Source organism: Arvicanthis niloticus, chromosome 5 (genome assembly GCF_011762505.2).
Source record: "Arvicanthis niloticus isolate mArvNil1 chromosome 5, mArvNil1.pat.X, whole genome shotgun sequence".
Taxonomy (NCBI): domain Eukaryota; kingdom Metazoa; phylum Chordata; class Mammalia; order Rodentia; family Muridae; genus Arvicanthis; species Arvicanthis niloticus.
In genome coordinates this window covers 2,254,867-2,278,513 of record NC_047662.1, presented here as the reverse complement: position 1 = coordinate 2,278,513, position 23,647 = coordinate 2,254,867, and the positions used below count along the sequence as shown (strand labels likewise).

At 51.6% G+C, this 23,647-nt stretch overlaps 1 protein-coding gene and 1 long non-coding RNA gene across 3 annotated transcripts in view; one reads left to right on the top strand and one right to left on the bottom strand.

Moving 5' to 3' along the window:
- The window catches only part of Cep104 (centrosomal protein 104), a 33,463-nt gene extending 9,977 nt beyond the window's left edge, over positions 1–23,486 (top strand). The window contains exons 7-22 of one of the 2 annotated variants that reach the window (XM_034502768.2): positions 320–488; positions 750–908; positions 1,794–2,009; positions 3,566–3,760; positions 4,552–4,719; positions 5,215–5,388; positions 8,492–8,668; positions 9,680–9,886; positions 10,633–10,740; positions 11,609–11,645; positions 12,499–12,565; positions 13,200–13,308; positions 18,153–18,291; positions 18,418–18,485; positions 21,090–21,180; positions 21,500–23,486. In XM_034502768.2, the coding sequence (XP_034358659.1) occupies positions 320–488; positions 750–908; positions 1,794–2,009; positions 3,566–3,760; positions 4,552–4,719; positions 5,215–5,388; positions 8,492–8,668; positions 9,680–9,886; positions 10,633–10,740; positions 11,609–11,645; positions 12,499–12,565; positions 13,200–13,308; positions 18,153–18,291; positions 18,418–18,485; positions 21,090–21,180; positions 21,500–21,615 (2,200 nt within the window). In that variant the 3' untranslated portion in view covers positions 21,616–23,486. Of the gene's footprint in view, positions 1–319; positions 489–749; positions 909–1,793; positions 2,010–3,565; positions 3,761–4,533; positions 4,720–5,214; positions 5,389–8,491; positions 8,669–9,679; positions 9,887–10,632; positions 10,741–11,608; positions 11,646–12,498; positions 12,566–13,199; positions 13,309–18,152; positions 18,292–18,417; positions 18,486–21,089; positions 21,181–21,499 lie in introns of both variants that reach the window. The other variant, XM_034502767.2, reaches the window with a different exon arrangement.
- On the bottom strand, positions 16,057–19,757 carry LOC143442263 (uncharacterized). Its single transcript, XR_013110291.1, has 2 exons — positions 19,441–19,757; positions 16,057–18,702 (listed from the first exon to the last, which is right to left on the bottom strand). It is a non-coding gene; the product is annotated as an uncharacterized LOC143442263 (long non-coding RNA).
- Positions 23,487–23,647: the final 161 nt, after the last annotated feature.

The following is a 23,647-nucleotide window of genomic DNA, read 5'->3' as shown; positions in this document are numbered from 1 at the left end:
TGAGCGTGTGTGGCACCTTCTCACCCAGAACAAAGATACTTCCTGCTGTGCTGTAGCATTTAAGAATAACAGTGATAGCCACAGACAGGTCGTGGGTGCTGAGTGTACCTGAGGCCTGGCCTGGCATGCAGCCTAGTGAAGTGCCCGGAGCAGGAGCCCCAGCAGCTCATGGCTGCAGCCTGACCAGCCTCTCTTGAGTCTTCTCCCTTACGAGGGAGGCCCTGTGAACAGCTCTGTGACCTTTTCTAACCTTCTCACCTGTGTGTTCAGCATGAGTTCTTGGCTCTCCTAACCTGGAGGGGTCATCTTCTCTCCTTAGGAGATCTGACTACATCTCTCCACTTGATGATTTGGCGTTTGACATGTACCAAGACCCTGAAGTTGCCCAGATCATCCGCAGGCTGGATGAAAGGAAACGGGAAGCTGTCAAGAAGGAGCGCTATGACCACGCAAAGAAACTGAAGCAAGCGATCGCTGACTTGCAGAAGGTACAGCTTCTGAGAACACACCCTCATCTGCCTAGGCTGGGTCTCCTCTGCAGAAGGGTTCCTGAAGGCTGAGGAGCGGAGATGGAGTTAGAGTCCCAGGCAGGTAGTGTTGGGGAGCAGTGAGCCAGAGGCTTACTGCTCCTGTGGGGGTTGGGCTTTGGCCGTGTGGGGCTCCTGAGTGCCAGGTGTTGAGACAGCATGCAGCACGGACCCCTCCTACACGCGTTCTGTGAGAGCAGACACCCATGCTGTGTGCTGCAGGTCGGCGAGCGCCTCGGACGCTATGAGGTGGAGAAGCGCTGTGCAGTGGAGAAGGAAGACTACGACCTGGCCAAGGAGAAGAAGCAGCAGATGGCTCGCTACCGTGCCCAGGTGTATGAGCAGCTGGAACTGCACGGCCTTCTGCAGGGCGAGCCAGAGGTCAGAGCGGGCCACAGGATGGGGCATGTGGGAGAAAGGGAAGGGCTGGTCAGGGTTGTGTTCAGCTCCCTGAAGCCTCGGGCAGGTACCCCATGTCCTGAGCACTCAGTAGGTTTCTGCTGTGATGAGATCTTTCAGAGTTCACAAACCCAGGGTCAGGAGGGTCAAGGCCTTGGGATCCCTCCAGACTGGTCTCCATATTGTATGGGGTGTGGTACCTGTACTATGTGCCCGTGAATGTGAAACCCACGGGAATAGTCTGATTGGATGGAGACAGACTCTAGCAAGATACACTGCCCCTCATCTTACAGTTTATGCAGGCAGATGATGACTACATGGCAGGTGAGGGAGAGGTACTCAGTGCTGAGTACAGGTGAGGGAGAGGGTGCTCGGTGCTGAGTACAAGTGAGGGAGGGGGTGCTTGGTGCTGAGTACAGGTGAGGGAGAGGGTGCCCAGTGTTGAGTACAGGCGAGGGAGACGGTGCTTGGTGCTGAGTACAGGTGAGGGAGAGGGTGCCCAGTGTTGAGTACAGGCTACCAATTCTCACCAGTCCCACTCTCTAGTCTGCCAGCCCCTGTCTGCATTGTGCATAATCACTTGACCAGTTGTGAACTGCGGGACCCGGTTCTGAACCCAGGGCCTTGCCCATTGTGCTTCTAGCACATAGATGTTGTAAACACTGCACAGGCACTCATGGCCATGCTAAGTCAGGTATGTGGCCCTGCTCTATAGTCTGCACTGTAAACTGTGGCAGGCACAGCTGAGGAGCTGCCGTGGTCCTGGAACTTAGAGTGGCCCATTATGCGCTCATGAGCTGTTCTTACTTTCTGGTATGCCAGGTTCCTCTCAGCACAGTCACTCCCTTTGTCCCATCTTCCCTCCAGATACAGAGGCCGTTCGCTTTACCCCTCCAGCCCCTTGCATCTCCCAGCAGTCCTCAGCACTGGAAGGCAGTGTCCTCACTCCCTCGCACAGAAGAGCTGGTAGCTGAAGACACATTTGCTGGCCCCGTCCTCCAGGAGAAGCCCTTGGCATCTTCTCCTCAGCACTCAGCAGTAGATCAGTCCCCACCTGCTGCAGGCCCTGGCCCTAGGAACCATGTAAGTTACTCTTCCTCAGTGTGACAGTCGTCAATAGCATGGGTCGTCCGGGTGTGGATCTCAGAACCCAGACATGCCTCCCTCCCGCAGGGCCAGCCCTCTGCATGCAGGAGGGAGCTGGGACGTGGGCTAGAGCAGAGCAAGAGGGGAGGGAGCAAACGCCTGTGGGCCACACCCCTGAGAGGCACATCTGTAGTTCTTCATCTGTGTCTATCTTTTGAGCCCCTGGTTTTTCTAAAAGAAAACACAAACGTGTGCCTCAAGCATTGCTTCAAAGTGTAAGAGCATGTGTGAGATGTGCGTGCCTGCAGCTCTCAAAGGACAGAGGCAGGATTGCCGTCGGTCCAGCTTAGACTACGTAGCAAGTACCAGGACATCCAAGGCCATAGAGTGATCCTGCCTCAGAGTAAACGGGTAACTCCTGCTATAACTACTCTCCACATAGCGCCATGTATCCATGGTCACAGCCTTGAGAACAGCATTGTAACAGAAAACCTGAGAAAACTGGACTCTGTACTACAGGTTCTCACAAGGAGCATGACAGGTCCTGTGGGTTTCAGGATTGGTTTGACTCAGGAGCTCAAGTCTCATCAGAAGCCTGGGTTCTTCATATCACTTGACTCTCTCTAGCTCCTGTCTCCCTCAGCTACCCACTGCCATAGGAGAACATTTTGCCAAGGGGTCCTCACTTCAGGCCAGCTAGATCACTGTCAGTCACATGCCAGCCTCTGAAGCAGCAGCCAGAACAGAGGAGATGCCTATGCTGGCTGGCCCCACCAGGCCTTCCAGAGCGTGTCGTTGCAAAGCAGAAGGGGCCTTGAACTCATGTGTCAGCTTAGGGTGGCGGTGCCTCTGCAGCCTAGTTGAGACATCCATGTTGACTCAGGGTTGGCTCTTATGATTTCAGATTTGAGAAATGTATTCTCACAGGTGTGTATTCACCTACTGTCGCAGGAAGGGTCAAGGACTTGTCATCCTTGTCAAGGTGTCAGGACCCAGTCAGGAATGCTCCCTCTTGGCTCTCACCACTGTGTGCTCCCCTTTTAAATGCTGTGCCTTTGTCTCTGACGGGACATGGCTGTGAGGGCAGAAGGTCCGTCCTCACTACTGTGCGGGCAGCAGAAAGGTGCCTGGTGAGCCAGGTGCTGGAGGACTAAAGACTGGGGCAGCAGCTGCCCAAGGAGCACCCCAGAGGAAGCCCGATCCCGATCACCTCACGGGGGGCTGTGCTGGCTCTGAGCCCTCCAGATAACGAGCGTATTTAGTACAGTAAAAGACTGTCACCAGACTAGTCTGAGAAACAATGGTGACCTTCCTCCTGTGCTTTGTGTCGGCTGAACCAGAAGGGCTGCAGCTTAGACGGGAATGGAAGGCTTCATCTGATTTTTCCAGTTATAATCCATGTATAGAAATTATTCTAATCTGATGCTGACTTAGCAGACTTCAGACTTCTTGTCCAGGAGCCCAGCCCACCAGGCTGTGGAGGAGGCATCCTGGGCACAGCCCCCCCAGAGCCTCAGCTCCACAGCCCTTGGCTCCCTCTACTTACCTTTCAGATGGAAGTCTTGCCCTATGATGAACGGCCTCTTCCTGTTACTCGAAAGCAGTTGGGGGAAGCATCCGCAGAGCCAGAAGTGAGAGAGGCAGACAGTGATGTCCGGAGACGGGGTGTCTCAGGGGACCCAGAGCCCTTGACAGAGAAGGCCTTGAGAGAAGCCAGCTCTGCCATCGACACCTTAGGAGAAGCCTTGGTAAAAAAGGAAAACCAAGTTATGCACACAGTCACAAGGGTGTGAACATGTGGGCACACACACAAACCAAGCACACAGAGAGAAAGAAGGGAAGACAGCTGCGATTGCTTTTACTTTGTTTAACGTGTGTGTGTGTGTGTGTGTGTGTGTGTGTGTGTGTGTGTGTATGTGTATGTATCTGTGTGTCAGTCTGTGTATCTGTCTATGTGTATCTGTGTGTCAGTCTGAATGTCTCTGTGTCTGTGTCTGTATGTGTATGTGTTTGTGTGTATCTGTGTGTCAGTCTGTCTGTGTGTGTTTATCTGTATATCTGTGTGTCAGTCTGTATGTCTATGTGCCTCTGTGTGTGTGTCTGTATCTGTATGTCAGTCTATGTCTCTGTGTGTGTGTTTGTGTGTATCTATGTGTCAGTCCATATGTCTATGTGTGTTTATCTGTATATCTCTGTGTCAGACTGTATGTCTATGTGCCTATGTGTATGTGTGTGTGTTTGTATCTGTGTGTGAGTGTATGTGTGTATCTGTGTGTGTGTGTGTGTGTGTGTGTGTATCTGTATGCCTGCATGTATATTGTATGCATATCCTGCCATCCACATGTGGAGGTCAGCTTGCAGGAATCAGTGTCCTCTCAGTGTACGGGTTCTTAGGTCTTCATTTCCCATAACACAGCCCCACCTGCAGATAGCTCTCTACTAGAAAAGCCCTTCAAGTGCAAGATGACAGGCAGCCTCGGGTGTCTGTGTGGTGCTGGACAGGCCACCTGAACTGAAGCAGGCCTGCTGCTCCCCGCAGGTGGCAGGGGCCTATTCTAAGACGTGGTCCTGCCGAGAAGACGCGCTGCTGGCATTGTACAAGAAGCTGATGGAGATGCCTGTTGGAACCCAGAAAGAAGATTTGAAAAACATGCTCCGAGCGTCTGTCTTTCTCATCAGAAGAGCCATAAAGGACATTGTGACCTCAGTAAGTCTCTTAGCCTGCTGTCCCCAGGTCACTGATAGAACTGTGACTTAGCTTTCAGTGAGACCAGGAATGAGAGTTCCCAGCAAGAGGTTGGGTGAATGACAGGTGGGAGGGGCGCCCTTGCCTGGGCATTTCCTCAGCTTTGTACAGCCTCTGTTTTCCCAGTTTTCCCATCAATCTCAGAGAGGTGGTGTGACAGCACTCAGCTCTTCTTGGTTTTCTCAAGGGGCCGTGAGTCACCTAGATTCTGCAGCTCTGAGAAGGCTTTAGAATGAGTACTCCAGACAGGACAGGTTGAGGACTAGGGTTAGTTCAGGATGGGGAACTCTTGTCACATGGTCGGCAGTGTCAAGTGCTGAGGGAACAGGTGGGGTGCAGGGCTCTGGGCCTGAGGTGCTGTACATGGATCAGTTTATCTTCTACGGTTCACGTTTGCTGCTGACTTCCTCTTGAACTCCACCCACACAGCTGATCTGTCTGCCCCATTTTATTCAGGTCTTTCAGGCTTCATTGAAATTGCTGAAAATGATAATTACACAGTATATTCCCAAGCACAAGCTGAGCAAACTTGACACGACGCACTGTGTGGAGAGAGCTGTCCCCCTTCTACTCGCTAGAACCGGAGACTCCTCTGCCCGCCTCCGTGTCATGGCCTTGAATTTCATCCAGGTCAGAACCTCCCTGTGATCGTCTTATTGCTTTCTGACTCTGCCTTGCAGGGCTCTTCTGTACTGCAAAGCCTCAGACACCTGCCCTCATGCTCCCCGAGTGCTGGAGGGACAAGCTCTGTGTAGGCAAAAGCTTTTGTTGAGACAGTCTCATTCTGTAATGCAGCTGGACTTGAGTTCATGTAGATTGCAGGCTGGCTACTTCACATCTTCTGCCTTAGCTTGCCAAGTGCTCAGATGCAGGCTTGACCCCACACCCAGCTTATTGGAGATGGAAATAAGGACTGTAGAAAGCTAGGCAGATGGCTCAGCAGTTAAAGCCATCGCTAGCTCACAGTTCAGATCCCTAGAACCCATGTAAATACCAGGTAGTCATGGGGTTTGCCTTCATCCCAGACATGGAAGGTGCAGATCGTATCCATAGAGCAAACTGCCTAGCAAGTCTAGCCAAACCGGCAGTCACTGGGTCTGATTATGAGATTCTGCCTCAAAATAAAGTGGAAGAGCTATGTTGGAAGATCCTTGAAATCAACCTTGGGCCTCAACATGTATGCACACACATGCCAACATGCATAGACATGTATGCACACCATTCATGTTGAGAACTGCACTAGCCCCACGTTGGGTGCCAAAAAAATGTTGAGACACGCACTAGTCCCTGTTTGGGCGCCAAAAAATGTTGCGGCCCGAGCAAAATGTTGAGGCCTGGGCTGCCCTGAGTTTGGCTTTGGCGGCCACTGTATCCCGGCCCAAGCTGCAGCTCCGGTCCGAGGGTCAGTGTTCAGCAAGAGAGAGAGTGAGGATGGACTTGAAGAATGGAGACCAGACAGAGTGTGATTCAATCCTGTTTATTCTTCAGTCTCTCTTCCTGGTCCAAGTCCCAAGTCTAGCTGTGCTCTCTAAAGTGTCTGCCTAAAGAGTATATCTAAAGAGCCTGATTCTCTACCGTCTGCCTCTGCCTTTTATATGTCTCACTTCTAAGCCATGCCTTTTGGTCACACCTTTAATCATGCCCTTAGGTCTTGTTTCAAAATCTGATCTCTAGGTTACACTCTTAAGTCACACACCTTTAATCTCACACACCTTTAATCTCACACACCCAAGGTATCTAAACCAAGATTATCGGAGTGTGCTCAGCTGTTGTAGGCTATTGTAATCCAAGTCTCATGTCAGGGTATATGGCTCAAGATGGCTGCAAAGCTGATAGCCGCTTTCTGCTAAAAGTCGGCCCCCAACACATTCACACCAACAAAAGAAAAGGTCGTGAGATGACTCAGTGGGTGAAAGGTGCCTGCCCCTAAGCCTGACGGCTGAGTTCAATCCCTGAGGTGGACCCACAGGATTGGGGATGCCTCTGCCCTCCACCCTCACCCGGTGGCATGAGCATGTCGCACCCACACACATGCACGGAATAAGTACGGCAGAGTCACCCAGAGGACTGTTAACAAAAGGCAGAGGAGAACAAGAGCGGACACACTGCTGTTTAGTCATTTTTGTTCTCCCACCGAGCACACTCACTGTGGGCTGTGTGTGTGAAATATTCACATACGTAAACAGGCAAGAGGGCTGACACAGTTTATGAAGTACTGCAAAAATATATTTGGCTTTATTTAAATTTGCTCATTAGTCATCTCGTTCGGGAAGGTTGTTTTGGTTTTTTTCTTAGTATGAGTCAGGGTTTCCTATATCCTGCCTCGGGCTCCCAAGCACAGGATCACAGGGGTGAACCACCCAGCAGACTTAGGGATTCTCTAGTTAAAATTTGATCCAAAGTTTTGTGAGTGCATACATCTGTATTGGAACATTTGCCATTTCTCAAAATGTAGAGAATCTAAGGCCTGGCTGGCTTTATTAAGAAACTTAATACTCTGGGAAAACAGATAGGAAAAAATCAAGCAAGCAAGCAGAACAGAAGTGCTGCAGTGCGCTTGTAGCACAAGGGTTGCACAGGATGTCACTGCTAACGATGCTCAGCCCTTGAAAGATGGGCAGGAAGATGTCAGTGAGGGAGTTGGTTTGGTTTTCGTTTTTCCTTAAGAGCCAGGTCTATCCATGTAACCCAGGCCACCTTCCATGTCCCTCCCTCCCTCAGCCCTCCCCCCTCAGCCCTCCCTCCTCAGCCCTCCCACAGCCAGAACTGCAGGAGTGCGCCACCACACTCAGTCACATAGCCATGCTACCCTCAACTCGCTGTCCCCCTGCCTGAGCCCCCTGTGCTAGGGCTCCAGGAGTGGGTCTCGCTGCCTGGCTTCCCGCATTAGTTTCTGGGTAGTCCAAGCTTTTTCCATCAGAGATTACCTTGTGCCAAATGTTACCAGGACTGCACTGAGTTCCCAGCACCCAGGCATGACTTCCCATACCCTCCTGATTCAGCTCCACAGGAGCCAACTCCTTCTGGCCACTAAGGACACCTGCACTCATGTGGCACACACACACACACACACAGCACAAGTGCACATAGACACACTCACACTTAGAAAATAGATAAACCTTCAAAGTCACCACCCTCAGACCCACTTTTCTCAGGAACCTGCTGTCCTGACCCCCAGAGGACATATTCACTGTGCCTGTGTCCTTTGTACCTGAGCCATCACTCATGGCCCAAATACAAAGACAGGTTGTTACCATATGTCACACTGTGTGGTAAGTTCAAGGAAGCCTAGGCTATATAGTGAGACCTGTCACCCAACAACTGAAGCAATGGATGGGGCTTGTGTTCTTTCACCAGTAACCATACTGGACAAAGAACGGTTGACACTCTGAAAGTCCAGCTCTAAGCCTAATCTCTTTCCAAATTTTAAATTGAGAACAAGTTCCCATCATAGTTGAGTAACACCAAGAATGGAGTGGAGCCTTGGGACTCTCACTGTTCTCTGTAAAGTTTTCCTAACTCTCCTGTTGGTCTCTTCTGCTTCAGGTCTTTGGTTTTGCCCTCTGATTCTTTCCCAGAATCCCCAGCTCCCGTTCATAGCTTGCCTGTGTCTTGTCTCTCTCCCTCACTTCCCTGTTTGCTCTCTTCAGGGTTCAGTGTGACGTCATGCTCAGTTGTACTAAATGACCCCCAGCTTTTACCTAGCAGTTAACAACTCTGCTATGTCCTACAGGAAATGGCCTTGTTTAAGGAGGTGAAGTCTCTCCAGCTCATTCCGTCTTACTTGGTGCAGCCACTGAAGGCCAATGCTTCTGTTCATCTGGCAATGAGCCAGGTGGACCTCCTGTCCCGGCTGCTCAGAGACCTGGGTACTGAGAGCTCAGGCTTCACCGTGGACAATGTGATGAAGGTGAGCCAGCCTCGTGCGGCATGACACTGGCCCAGGCTCCGCAGCGTAGAGTAGAGCAAGGCTGTCTAATGAGAACATGTGGGAGCAGCCAGGACGTCCTGCTATTTCTACACTGCCTGGTGAGAGGGTAGAGTGCACAGGTCACCATCAGCAGTGGGGAGCAGACCAAGTCCTCACCTGACAAGCGTGAAAACCCAGGTTTGATCCACAACACACACAACTGCCTGTACTCTTCTGTAATCTCAACTAACCCTGGACTACATCCCTGCCACATGGAGAAAGGAAAGCACAACACTGGACATGAGTGTGCTGCGTGCAGGACAGTGCAGGGCTGTGGTGCACCCCCTCTGTGTGCAGGACAGTGCAGGGCTGTGGTGCACCCCCTCTGTGTGCAGGACAGTGCAGGGCTGTGGTGCACCCCCTCTGTGTGCAGGACACTGCAGGGCTGTGGTGCACCCCCTCTGTGTGCAGGACAGTGCAGGACTATGGTGCACCCCTCTGCATGCAGGACAGTGCAGGGCTGTGCTGTGCCCCCTCTGTGCAGGACAGTGCAGGGCTATAGTGCACCCCCTCTGTGTGCAGGACAGTGCAGGGCTATAGTGCACCCCCTCTGTGTGCAGGACAGTGCAGGGCTATAGTGCACCCCCTCTGTGTGCAGGACAGTGCAGGGCTATAGTGCACCCCCTCTGTGTGCAGGACAGTGCAGGGCTATAGTGCACCCCCTCTGTGTGCAGGACAGTGCAGGGCTGTGGTGCACCCCCTCTGTGTGCAGGACAGTGCAGGGCTGTGGTGCACCCCCTCTGTGCAGGACAGTGCAGGGCTATGGTGCACCCCCTCTGTGCAGGACAGTGCAGGGCTATGGTGCACCCCCTCTGTGCAGGGCTGTGTTGTCTCCTCTTGGCCTCGTTTTTATTTTCCAAGTCTTTGCAGCTCAGGTCACTTTTGTGCTGCGAGAAGTGTACTTTGTCATTCAGAAAATCAGAAGCAGAGCTGACACTGCTTTCTTTGCAGTTTGCAGTGAGCGCCCTGGAGCACAGGGTGTACGAGGTACGAGAGACAGCAGTCAGAATCATCCTGGACATGTACAGACAGCACCCAGCCCTCACCCTGGAGCACCTTCCTCCAGACGACAGCACCACACGCAGGAACCTTCTCTACAAAGCCATTTTTGAGGGGTTTGCTAAGATAGACGGCAGGCCAACCGAGGCTGAGGCAAGGGTGAGTCAGCCTTCGCAGCCTGTTGAGACTGCAGTCTGTGTTTAGGAAGTAACCTGGAACATAAATCAGCCATGCTGTCCTGCCCTGATCTCAGCACTGGAAGGCTGAGCTAAGAGCGTTCCTGGAAACACTGGCCAAGCTGGGATGGGGGGATGGGGGGATGGGGAAGGAAGCAGAAGGGAGGGGAAGGGGGAAGGGAAGGGGGAAGGGAGGGAGGGTACAGTGCTACCTGAGATATGAACAAATGGCTAGGTTTTTTATTAAGGAGCCCCATGTGAAGAAGCACAGTCTGCAGTGAGAAGCAGGTCCCTGAGCAAGGCTCTGGCCTGTCCACGCCTGTGAGCTGCGAGACCAGCGCAGCTCCGTCTGGGAAGAGCAAGAGCAGGATTAGCAATGACAAACTTTTAGTAAATTACTGGAGACTTTGCTTTTAATATAAGTTGTATTCTTATCACCAAATTCACATGCTATAAATTGTCTCCCAGTGTCTGAAGCTACCCCAAAGCCTTTTCTTTTTTTTTTTTTTTTTTTTTTTTTTTTTTGGTTTTTCGAGACAGGGTTTCTCTGTGTAGCCCTGGCTGTCCTGGAACTCATTCTGTAGACCAGGCTGGCCTGGAACTCAGAACTCCGCCTGTCTCTGCCTCCCAAGTGCTGGGATTAAAGGCGTGTGCCACCACTGCCCGGCACCCCAAAGCCTTTTCTAATATGGAAAAAAAAAAAAAACGTTTTTTTTTTTTTGAAACCAGGCCCAGAAAAGAGTAGCCACAAAAGAAGCAGAAAAGCAAACGAAAGAAGAGCTGAGGGCTCTGCAGGGCCAGTCAGCAGAGCCGAGAGAGGCCCAGGCTGGAGTCCAGGTAAGGTCACCTGAGTGTGCGGGGTATTGGGGGGCAGTGGAGGTGGGGTTGGTTGTGGAATAAATAAAAAAAGCCTGACTGGGCCTGGGTGTCCCATGTCAGTTACTAGCTCGCTCAGCCGCTGCTGTTGGGCTTGAAGGGATGGCCTGCAGCTGAAGGGGTGATCTCAGTCATGCAAAGGAATCCACCAGGCACTGAATATGAGGCCTCTCTGAGGGCTCTCGGCCATGTGGTGGGAGCAGGCTCTGTGCAGAGTAGAAACTCTCCTGTGCATCGTACTTCTAGGTTGGAGTTGGTTTCTGACCATTATTTGTGCAGTTCCTGAAGTTAAAAGAAAAGTAGGGGATCAGTCAAGATGGTGCAGGGGTCTTCACTGCCAGACAGATGGTGCAGGGGTCTTCACTGCCAGACAGATGGTGCAGGGGTCTTCACTGCCAGACAGATGGTGCAGGGGTCTTCACTGCCAGGCAAGATGGTGCGGGGGTCTTCACTGCCAGGCAAGATGGTGCGGGGGTCTTCACTGCCAGACCTGATGACCTGAGTTCAGTCCCTGGGACCCACATGACAAAAGGAGAAACAACTGCCCAGAGAAGTCCTCTGAGCTCTGTGCTTGCACTCATGCTACCACTACTTGTGTCTGTGGCCACAACTGCTGCACACTGCAAGGATGCTGGGAGATAGGCAGAGGTCTCGCATGCTGCTGTCTACACAAATGGGAACAAAGAAGTGGAGGCCTTCCCCTCAAAGTCCAGTGTGAGAGGAGCACATGGGAAACAGCAGACACACTGGAGCTGCTGCTTCCTCTCCCGTCGGGCTGCACGCATGCACGCCGCAGCTCACTCCTGACCTTTGCCCCTTTGTGTCCTAGGAGAAGGAGAACGAGGCGTTGAAGATCAAGAATCAAGGTGAGCAGATTCCCACCAGGGCAGCTCAATACTGGGCGCATGGCTTTGCTGAGCGTGGTGGCACGCACCTCTGACCCCAGCTTTCAGAGACTGAAGGTCTCTTGTGAGTTTGAGGCCAGCCTGGTCTACATAGCAGGTTTCAAGTTCAAGACTCTGATTCAAACAAAACAGAATCACTTCCTTTAGCAGGCCAGGTACCACACTCATGAGCCTGGGGAATGGCAGGTGAGGTGTGGGATGGCATGTGTCTTAGTTCCTTTTCTATTGCCGTGATGTCATAGCCTAGGCAACTTATAGAAGAAAAGCTTATTTGGGGCTTGTGGTTTCAGAGGGTGAGCCCATGGGTATCATGGCAGGAGCATGGCAGCAAGCAGGCATGGTACTAAAGCAGGAGCTGAGAGCTCACCTGATCCACAGGCACAGGCAGACAGACTGGAAAGCCCAACCCCAGTGACATGCCTCTTCCAACAAGGCAGCATGTCCTAATCCTTGCCGAACGGCTCACCAGCTGGGGACCAAGCATTCTGACACATGAGCCTGTGGGGACCATTGTCACTCAAAGCATGGTAGCAAGTTTGAGACAGCTCTGAACTACGTAGCGGCTCACAAACCAGGGGCTGCAGGTGCAGCTCATGGCAGCCAAGGGATGGGCAAGGCCCAGGTTTGACCCCAACATTGAAGAGAAAGGAAAAACACCTTCTCTCGGCTCTGTAGACCTAACTGGATGCGAACGTTGTGTTGGTTGCCTTACCACTGGATGTCATTTTCAAAATGACATTTTTTAGAATTACTATTTTTTACTGAAACTTTAAACATTTCAACCAAATGTTACCTAATCTTTTAATATCCCCAGATTCTCAAGGAAGAAAAGCTGCCCCACCTGACACTCCAGAAATCCCAGACAACCACTATTTGGATAAGTAAGTGATGCCACTTGGTTCTGTTGCATGCATGGGAGGCGTGGAGGGGCTCTGGGTGAGCGGCTCCCTGGCTTACTCTGCTGACTCTGGACCCCTCTTCCCAATCCCAAAGCCTGAAAATTGTCCTAAGCTGTGGCACACTGGCTTGGCCAGGCTCACTGCCGCACACTGGCTTGGCCAGGCTCACTGCCGCACACTGGCTTGGCCAGGCTCACTGCCGCACACTGGCTTGGCCAGGCTCAGCCACAGCCCCTTCTTTACCCACAACAGTCGCCCTGGGCCTCCTGCTTCAAATAATGACATGCAGTGTCCAGGGGCAGGTCCAGTCTTTAAGGGACTGAGCTGTCCTCCAGCTCTTCTGTGGCTTATGCCACCCACAGTAGGACTGTGCCAGCAAGGCTTACACCAGAGGGATCTTAAGCTCTTTATCCTGCTTGGTGAGGCCCTTTCTCCTGGCATTGGGCACTACCCCTGAGCTGTGCTGTTCTTCCCAGGCGGTGCAGCCTGCCCTCAGAGTGCCAGACATTTCAGGCCAGAAGGGGCCCAGAGAATCCTGGGTCCACTGCAGTCATGGTTGTGTGGTCACAGTAGCCAGTGTCTGGCCTTCACATCCATCTTTTCTGTTTTGTTGTAGTCTGTGTATCTTTTGTGGGGAGAGGAACGAATCCTTCACAGAAGAGGGCCTGGACCTCCACTACTGGAAACACTGCCTCATGCTGACCAGATGCGACCACTGCAGGCAGGTCAGGAGCTGGGCATGGGCCATGGCCTCTCACAGGTGACTGCTCAGCCAAGTCAGGTGCTGAACACAGGCACAGTTAGCATACCTAGGTTTAGAGAAAAAGACCAAAGCACGGCAGCCCAGATCTTGGAAGCTCCAAAGGAAAAGTCAGGAGAGCAGAGAAGTCTGTGCTATGGCCTAGAGTGACTGGCTGTGTCAGCCACTGTCTCCCTGGCTGCAACTCAGGTGACTCAGTCCCACTGTGATGGTGCTCCCAGCACTCGTTGCTGAAGCTCTATGGAAGTGCAGCCCTGTGTGTGGCCCATGCTCTCCATGCTGGCTTGCCTTCTGCCATACACATGCTTGCATAGACCATACCTGCTCTGTGGCTTGACTGAGTTCAGGACTGCTGGGAAGCCTTGCTGCAGGCCATTTCTTACTGCATTACTCCTGGGAAACAAAGAACTATCCCTTGTCCCCAGCTGGGCTGCTGATCATCCTCTGAGTCTGACACAGCAGTCATCGTGTTAGTTATTTATGGCTGACTCTTCGTCAGTGGATCACTGAAGAGTGTCCCCACCCCTGACTTCACTTACCGAGGCACACATGACCTCAACACCACGAGGGTCATTTCATCCTCATAACTGTGGGGCCAGTAGTTACAATAAGCCCAGAGGAGACAGCTACACTTATCTCCCACCGAGGCTCACCTTCTTCCTGCCCCCTTCTGCTATGTGCCCAGAGCCTTGGGCTACCATGCTGTTAGGTGAAACTGAAACCAAATATTTACACCAACATACATAAACAGAGAAACTTGTTTATGCTCCATAGATGGAGCCAACACACAGGGTTCGTGTAGGGCTGGATGAACCTAATAGCTGGTTCACGGGCACCATCTGCAGCACTGTGGTTTGTGGCCACCATCCACGGCCACGGCACTGGTTAGGTTGTCTCTTCCTGACAGCTGCACCTCCCTCTTCTGTCCCTTATCTGGCTCAGCAGACAAAGTTAAAGGGTAAACACAGTCTTTTCCACTTAGCCAAGATCCAGAGAAAGTTAAGTACAAAGGCATTTTTGAGGTTAACAGCCATATTAACTTTATCTTTCCACATGTCACAGCAGTGCACATGTGTGCCCTCGGTGTTTTGGCCCAAGTGCTAGGAACCTCTGAAGTAAGTGGTGCTCGTACGAAAGGAAGGCTCCCTTTGCCACAGCTCACAATCGCAGTAATCTAGAGACATGAACACAAATGCTTAGAAGACAATCTGTGGACATATCATTTAAGAAAGCAGGGCAGTCACCTGCCCGCTGGGGCTCATGATGTCACCACTGCGGGTCTTGTTCCAGCTTACCTGAGTTCTCTGCTGTAGAGTGGCTTAACCCTGTCAGGAAGCAGTTGGCTGTACCATAGAACTTGTGCCTGGCACGTTGCAGTGTAGTGAGCAGAGTTCATGTCTGCGCAGGCCGTTTGTGACATTTCTCCCCTGTAACCTGCATAGCAGGCCTGGCTCTACTGAGGCAGCCAATGGGAAGCGCCCCAGCTGGATCCCTCATGACCTTTGACTATAACATGTGGTGTCATTAGCAGTAAGGACTTACCACATGCTTCTGGCGTGCAACCAACATGTGTGTGGTGTGGGTGGCCCAATAGGGCCTCCTGGGTGACAGACTGTAGGGAGACAGCGCTCTCCTGGCACTGGGGTTTCATCCAGTAGTAGTAGCCTTATGGTTCCTGGGGTCGGCTGCCCTACCTTATGGTTCTGCTTCCCACCCTTCAACTGCTCACTGCCTGTTTGGACGACAGTTTTCTAGGTTGGTTAAAAGGATACGGGACCTTTTTACTGAGTGGCAAGGCCTCTGAAGGCCTCTTGGAAAGAAGCTGGGGTGATTTCCACCTCATGGCCATTCATTCCTCCATTGCAGCGGGCAGAGGACCAGCAGCACCCCCTTGTCATCCATCCTGCAGAGGCTCATGGGATGACTGGGTCACTTCCTCTTGTGAGGCTGCGTCCATGTCATTGCTTTTCCTTTGTCTACAGACAGGAAGGGTCTTAGCAAGTTCTCATCTCACAGAGGCTCGCAGGCATCGTCCCTTCCATCCCCAGCAAGTAGCCAGCTGGTGTACAGTGCCGTGGCCAGCTGCCAGTGCCATCCCGTGTGTACTTGAAGGCATGTACCATATTCTCTGATTGAGTGCCACTGTCAGGGCATTCTGTAAAAACACATGCCAGTCTATGCCACACGAGGACAAGCATATTAAGCTTGCTCCTGCAGACTCCAGCTTCAGACAGCTCAGCCTCAGTTGTAGATGGCTCTGATTACCCACAACAGGCAATGCAGCTGCTTCTCCAAGACTCTATTGAGTCTGTGTGGCTGATTTGCTGTGTGGATTTTCCTGGGGGATATACAGAAACATCTGTTCACCCCTCATAGTACACCAACAAAACACAGCTCAGTCTAGCATGGTGAGCCAGTGAGTTTCCTGAAGCTACTCACACCAGCTCGGGAAAGCTCACAAAAGCTGTGCCAGTGTGACGGAGCCTGCTCGGCCTGGAGTGGGCTTGAAGTGGGACATAGCGTTGATGTGGCTTTAAAGACTGACGGTCTCTGTAGCTCTCTACCGACACTGAATGCTTGCTGAGACCTTTCTTGCTTAGTCTATGGTTGAAAAATGCTGGCTTCTTTTCTCTCTAACTCTATGCTTTATTAAACATTATAACTCTCTGTGCTTTATTTAACTCTTTATGTTTAAATAAGCGCTAGGGGAAGCTTAACTCTTAATTCTTTATTGTGCTTTAATAAGCGCTGATATCTGGCAGTTAACACATCCTGTTTAGCAGCAGGGAGTCGAGTGAAAGGCTTTATTGCTAGTGCTCCTTTCCTTGGTGAATCAGCCAGAAGCCTCTCTGGCTAAGTTGTGAACCAGAGAAGGAAAGGAAGGAATTAAGATGCTGTATACAGGCAGGTATGCACAGACACATACACACTCAAACATTCACACACTCATACTCTGGCCAGGCCCAGCCATCTGTCACAGTCAATTCCACAAGTATTCGTGCATGTTTACATATCTACACCTGTACCTATTTATGTACGAATGGACAGACAAACGTAAATATTTGTGTGGGCGGGTGCATGCATGGATGGATGGGTGTGGGGGCAGAACTCAACAACTTTATTACTTTCTTTTCTCTGGTCTTTTATACTTTCTTAGAAAATGACCTCAGAGATAAAATGTTACATAGAATGGGAGTTACGGAAGGATGTTGATACTAAGTTCAAAGCAGTGTTTCATCATAATATTATAAGTTCAAAGCAACAGTTTTTACATGGCCTTGCCTTATCATCATGCACACCTGTTTGTCTATATAGCATCACTACAAGATAGTACATCTTCCACGGTCTGTAGAAATCTGCTCAAAAGGATGGGTCAATACTTAACGATTGTTACATATTTAGTAATAACATATTAATCAGGAATCTTTCCTCAAATTTCATCTTCTTGGCCTTATCTAGAAAAGCAGATTCGTTGTAGATTTTAGTCCGTGGCAGAACCATCTCAGGAAGATGACCTGCTGGTTCTTAACTCCGACAGCTCTGAGCATCAGTGCAGTGCCGTCTGCACTTAGCCTTCCAGTTCTTAGTGCTTCTCCGGAGCTTCCTTGGGGCAGCATGCAGCTCCGGCAGGGGCAGCGGCAGGGGCACAGGGAGGCACAGAGAGAGGCAGAGGCACAGAGAGAGGCAGAGAGGCAGAGGCAGGTTGGTTGGAGCTCAGGTGAGGCCACAACAGCTCCATCCATTGTTTTTGCACAATTTTGTTGCCATGACAATGGGTTCACGATGAGCGCAGTGATCTCTGCCTACAGTGGCTGTGATCATGACCACAGCACCGCGCTGGGCTGCACATCTAGCCTGGTCCTTTGGACAGGCTTTTGCTACTGAGGCAGTACTTCAGAGTCCTTACAGTCCTGCTACCTTACAGCTCGCAGCAATGAAAGAGAGACAGAGACAGAGAGAACCTCTGTCCTCACCGTGCTGCGTGTACTTGCTGCCCCGACTGGGGTGGCCATCTTTGCTAGGTACCTGTTCGTTGACACCTTCCACCTTTGGACACAGCCATGTGTGCACTCGCTGCAGTGCACCTGTGTCCCCTCATCCTCTTCCCTCTCCGCCTTTTCATTGTCCCTGCTGTCCTGTGAATAGAAGACTTTAAGTCCCGCTGTCCCTACCAGTCTTTCCTAGGGTTCATGCCCTGCTCTACTTCTCTCCTGCTCTGGGTCTTTCTCTTCCTAGGAGGAAGACAAGATGGGGAGTGTTCTGCTTCCTCTGCCACAGGCAAGAATATGAGAGGGTGGGCCTCCCCTGTGCACACAGGGAAGAGTGTGAGAGGGTGGGCCTCCCCTGTGCACACAGGGAAGAGTGTGAGAGAGTGGGCCTCCCCTGTGCACTCAGGGAAGAGTGTGAGAGGGTGGGCCTCCCCTGCGCACATTCATTCCTTCACCTGGCAGCACAGATTCTGCAAGCCGCAAGTGGACAGCTGGCCTCTGTAGCAGTGTGTGGTGCCGAGGCTATGTGGAGGGCAGTCCTACTGAGTGTTGGACAGCTGGGACAACCCTGTTTATGTGCACATTGTAAGAAATACTGAGGAGCCAGAGTTAGAACCCAGAGCCACAGCGCATAGTCCAGTCAACTGCAGTCCCACCCATGCCACGGCCTTTACACGGCTCTACATGATGTGACATGGGGTCTCTACAAAGTGTGTGAGCACAGCCTGAGGGTAAAGACCAAACACCCAGAAGAGGTGTCCTGGTCTGTGGGTCTTGCACTGTCCCACAGAAGTCACCCTGCCTTCTCTCTTGGGCCCAGGTGGTTGAGATTTCTAGCCTGACAGAACACCTGCTGACAGAGTGTGACAAAAGGGATGGATTTGGGAAGTGCCCCCGCTGCAGCGAGGCCATCCCCAAGGAGGAGCTTCCTGGGCACATCAAAACTAAGGAGTGCAACCGTGAGTGCACCCAGTCCTCCCGGGCGGGCGCGGTCAGGCATGGGCATTGTGGAAGGAGATGCACCCTTCCTCCCCTGCAGAGGGCTCATCCAAGTAACCAGGTCCTTTTTACCAAAATCGTTTCAGCTGCCAAATCGGAGAAGGTGGCAAACCGCTGTCCCCTGTGTCATGAGAACTTTGCTCCTGGAGAAGAGGTGAGGGGGCCTGAGCTGAGACCGGGTGAGGGATGGACAGACATACCCGATGGTGGCTGTGTGATGTGACCCTCCTAACTTCCTAGCAGTTAGCAGAGGCCAGCTTTGGTCTCAGCTCACTGCAAAGTCAGCCCGGTGGTTTTACTCTTCCTGGCCATGGTCTTCATGTGTGGAGCAACTCCTCAGCATCCCAGTCAGAGCCTGTAGCCCATGAGCCCTGTGGATTTCAGAGCATGTCCACGGTGGTGATGTTCTCTTCCTACTCATTGCCGTGCTCCCCACTCATGCTCCCCACTACCCTGTGTAAGGAGCACGGTGACACAGACGGGCTTTGGCATGTTCATTGCCTCTGTTGTTGGGGTCTGCATACAGAGCCTGAGGTAACCATGATCTACCCCTCCTTCCGGCGTCTGCCCAGCACAGTGGCAGTGCCTGCAGGGAACCTCCGCTGGCTCAGGACTCCCAAGACCATGCTCTCAGCACAAAGATGTATTTGTCCCAGCGGGACAGAGGGCAGGGATGAGGGACAAGAATGGGAGATGGAAAGAAAGGGAGAAGGGTAAGAGAACTAATGGGGGGAGCCCTGGCCCATAGGCAAATGGCAGTTTATAAATGTAAACGGGGAAGCTCTGAGTTAAATGAGGTGTTTAAACTTTAAGACAAAGGGGATAGCTGGACCTGGGTAGTCACCCTCAGGAGGAGGATGTGGCCAAATAAGGGGACAGAACTTGGTGTCCAGCTTTAGGAACATAATCTAATGGTTGGTTTTGGTTTTGGATTCTTGGCTGTCCTGGAACTCACTCTGTAGACCAGGCTGGCCTCGAACTCAGAAATCCGCCTGCCTCTGCCTCCCAAGTGCTGGGATTAAAGGCGTGCGCCACCACCGCCCGGCTATTTTGGGATAACTTAAAAGGAATATAGGTAGAGAGTTACTTTTAGAAGAAAAATGACTCACCTAAGCCCGCTCCAGCGTGGGTGACAGATCACAGAAGCTGGGGACCTAGAGCACACTGCAGAGACTGCAGGCAGCTCAGAAAGCTGGAGAGTGGTTTCCAGGTGATTAGGTTAGTCGAAGCCTCTTCCAAGCAGCTTGACTGGTTTCTGCTTCTTTCAGGAAGCTGGACTGGTCTCAGAGTCTTCTTTGCACCATGGCTTGGATACACTGAGAGGGAGGGGCCTAGTGAATCAGATCAGTTTCAGGGACTTCCTTTTGAATTGTCCCCTTCCTGCTCGTGGAGCTTCCACGCAGAATAGAAGGAAACTGTTGCACAACACTGGCAGCTTTAAGAATGACAGGCCTGCTCACTAGGCTCTCTGCTTTTAGCATCTAAACTCATGGATCACTAGGTATAGAGCCACAGCCAGCTCTGCCCTTATGGATGATGGCCTCTGGGCACCAAGGGTCCCTTCACCTGGGCTCCTGAAGCTTTGGAGCTGACTCAGGTAGTGTCCTCCTGTCTGGAACATTCCTCCCAGACCAGCTGCCTTGCTAAGCAGTGCTAAGCTTGCAGTCTCTGCAAGCCTCAGTGTTCAGCACAAGGAAGGCCACTGCTGTCTCGTCAGCCACACTAGACAGCTGGGACATTTACTTGCAACCCCCATCAGTGCACACCACTGTCTCCTTTCCACCCCCAGTCAGTGCACCCTCCTCAACTTGTCTTCCTGGCATCCCAGCGTGTCCCTTCTCCCAATCCTGTAGCCTTACCAACCCCAAAAGCCCTAAGGACACGAAATTATTATGTCCACCCTAGGACATCCTGGACAACTCTGGAGTTGGTGGGTCCAGCCCCTTCTGCCATTATCTGGTACCTGGGGTGACCAGAATCAACATTCTGTTAGAGCCCAGGGCAGGAGATGAGCAGAGCCAGGCTCTGTTCTGGAGCCCAGGACGTAGCTGTCCGTGTGAACACCTGCTACAGACATGCTTGGATGCATTGTTTTCATTTCACAGGTCTTGGGGCTTGGATTCTATAGATGGTTTCCTCAAACCTGTTCTAAGAACTGCATCCAGGCATGAGGCTGCCAGTGCAGAGGCTGAGAGGACATCCTCACTGCAGACTCTGCCCTCCACTGCTCACTTGTGATTTCGGAACCATCAGTTTTCACCTCAATAGCCATCTTTACCGATCCACTCCCAACTGCCCACTGCCTTTTCTCATTTCCCTGGGCTTTACTGGCTTGGTCTCCATGCTGAACATTATGCACCAGCCAACAGCTGCCTCCTTTGTCCCCTCCATGCTGCCATCTGCCATGGACTAGCACCCTCTCTGTCTGAAGCTGTATGCTCTTCCTTGCTTTCCCTGTGGTGGCTGTATGCTGTGCAATACACACCCCATTTAGCTGTGTGTGACAAGACCCAGTTACCACCTCCTGGTTTCCCTGTCTCAGGGCCTGGGCAGACTGGGCCTCCCCGGCTTCTCATTCGTGGGTTCCTGGGCTGCCAAGGAGCTGTTAGTCAACCTATGTGTCCTCTCGGCACCTGCGCTGGCAGCCTCATGCCTGGATGCAGTTCTTAGAACAAACCTTTTCACAGGTCTACTGTGGCACCACCCGAGGTCCCTTGGAGCCACCAGACTAACGAATCGTGCCTCCTCTTTGTTGCAGGCATGGAAGGTTCATCTGATGGGCCCTGCTGGCTGCACAATGAACCTGCGCAAAACACATGTTCTCTATAAGGCTACAGCCCCACAGCAAGGTGAGGATAAACCACATACAGGGCCCCCGTACTGTGCTCCAGCTCGTGTAAAGTGCATCCTATATTTGTCCAAGTGCAGCTGACCTAGTAACCCTAGCAACGCCATTCTCCAAGCTTAGCAGGCTGTGGCTGCTCCCCACAAATGCCTCCTGGAAACTCACAGGGCTGGTAATGTCCCCACAGCTGCCACGCCTTTGTCTTCTCTGTCCAGGGTGGGTTCTCCCAGCATTCACACCATCACTGTGGGGTCTGCAGCTACCTGTAGACAAGATCCTCCTCTCATGTGTTTCTGTGTCCTGTGCATCTGTCTCCACTGCAGGGAAAGGCCCAGCAGCATCAAAGTCAAGCACCTCAGCACCCAAGGTTGGAAGCAAGATCCCCACCCCAAAGGGAGGCCTTAGTAAGAGCTCCAGCAGGACCTACACGAGACGGTGACAGAGCTTTCAGTTCCGTCTCTGACGGGCTGTGCAAGGTTCCCCATTCTAAGCCATGTGTGTGGGCATGGTGATGCAGGGCTCTGTGCCCACTGTCCCTTGGCCGCTTGCGTCCCAGTGTCTACTCTCACAGGAACAGTACATGATATGACCAAAGAGCCCCTAGCAATGTGGCCCCAGTTCTGAGCCACCACAGGCACAGCACCCACCCCCACTGAGGAGACACACCCTAACCTGGAGCTCACTGGTGTCTGCACACGTCACATCAGGCTTTGCCCAGGGCTAAGCTCAGCTTTGGTGGCCCGAGAAGACCGCAGCCAGCCACGCTGAGCCTGCTGTGCCGTCTCCCATGATCCTGTCTGCCAGGGTGTCACACCATATACAGCAACAAGCAATAAAGGAAATCAAGCAAAAGACAGCCACTCTAAGAGCAGGTCCCTCCCATGCACTCTGCCCGATGCTCCCTGTGTGCACCTGTCCCTATGGTCCCACTCAGCCCTGCCTAGATGCCTTCCCTCAGTGAGTGCAGACTAGACTCTGCTGCAGAGTCCTCAGTTTTCTTTATGGCAAAATGAACACCGTCCACATTTGCCTAGGCCACAAAGACAAGTCGCAAGGTGCAGACCTTGCCGGCCCAGAGCCTCCGAATCAGTTCTGTCACGTCCTGTGATGTTACTGAACCCACGTTCCCAAGTCCTTCATAAAGCCCACTCACAAGTGCTTCACTGAACAGTGACAGCATCAGCAGCTCACCCTCCCGGAAATGCCCATGTCCTCGTCCCTCCTGTCACTGGAGGATGGGCCTACACTGTTCCTGCTTCCTGAGGTTTTCCCGATGTCCCTTTGAAATGTCTAGGATTGAGAAAATCAGTATTATAAAATTAGGGCATATTTCTTTAAAATCCCCAACCATGTGAAACAAAATCCATAAAAATGTACATGTGCCCATGCAGCAAGCACCCTGGGTATTAACCCCATGGACTCACCCCTGCTCTCAGCAAACAGCTCCTACTATGCTTGGCTCAGAGTATCAAGTGGAACAGAATCTGTGGAGAGGAGGATCCTGTCAGTGGCCTTTAGCGTGGTGAGAGATCAGGGTATGACTGAGAAAGCAAAGCACAGATGCCAGGGGATGATAAGGTGGTCCTTCAGGTCAGAGATGCCGGCGTTGTCTCCTAACCCGCCTTAACATACAGACAATAATGGAAAGTTAACCTCAGAACTAGAACACAGGTAGATATCTGTAATGTCTTCTATCTGTTGTAACCTTGAGACACTGTAAAAACCCTTCATTTTTAGCCTGGCGTGGTGGCTCACATCTGTGCTCCTAGCACTTGGGAGGCTGAACTTAGAAGCTCACCACAAGTTCAAGGGAAGCCTGAGCTACAGAGTGAGACTCTGGCTCAAAATTAAAACAGGACAAAAAGGATTCCTTCATTTTTAGCTCTCATGTTTTGCCTATTACAGAATCATGAGTTTCTGCAGAGGTGACTGGCAGTATTGGCAGCCACAAAGCTCCAACATCACTGTGCTTGGTTCAGGGAAGGAGCTACGTACCCCCAGCCATTCATAATATCTAAGTGGAACACTCCTCAAATCTTCACGTATGCTACATTGTGGATATTTAATATTTATTTATATTATTTTCATAAAAGATTCTATTTAATTTAAAAGAATTGTGTCATATCTGATACTAGAATACAAATGTAAATACCTTTAATGAAAATTTGCAACTTTTTAATGTTTTAACATAGTTTTCTATTTGTCTTTATTTCAGGTATAGAATAATATATTTTTATTGTTGCTGTTTGAGGGTATATGTGCTAATTTGCCTTGAGTATACTAATACAGTAAAGATCATTCAGCACCTTGTCACTTTTATTACAGTTCTTTAGCCGGCTTTGCTACGTTGTGGGTTTTTCTTCCCACCGTTTATTCCCGTGTCACTAGATAGGAGAGAGAGGAGGATAGAAGGGTGCGTTTGAGAGACAGAGACAGAGACAGAGAGAGCCCTGAGTCTAGTTTCTTCTTCT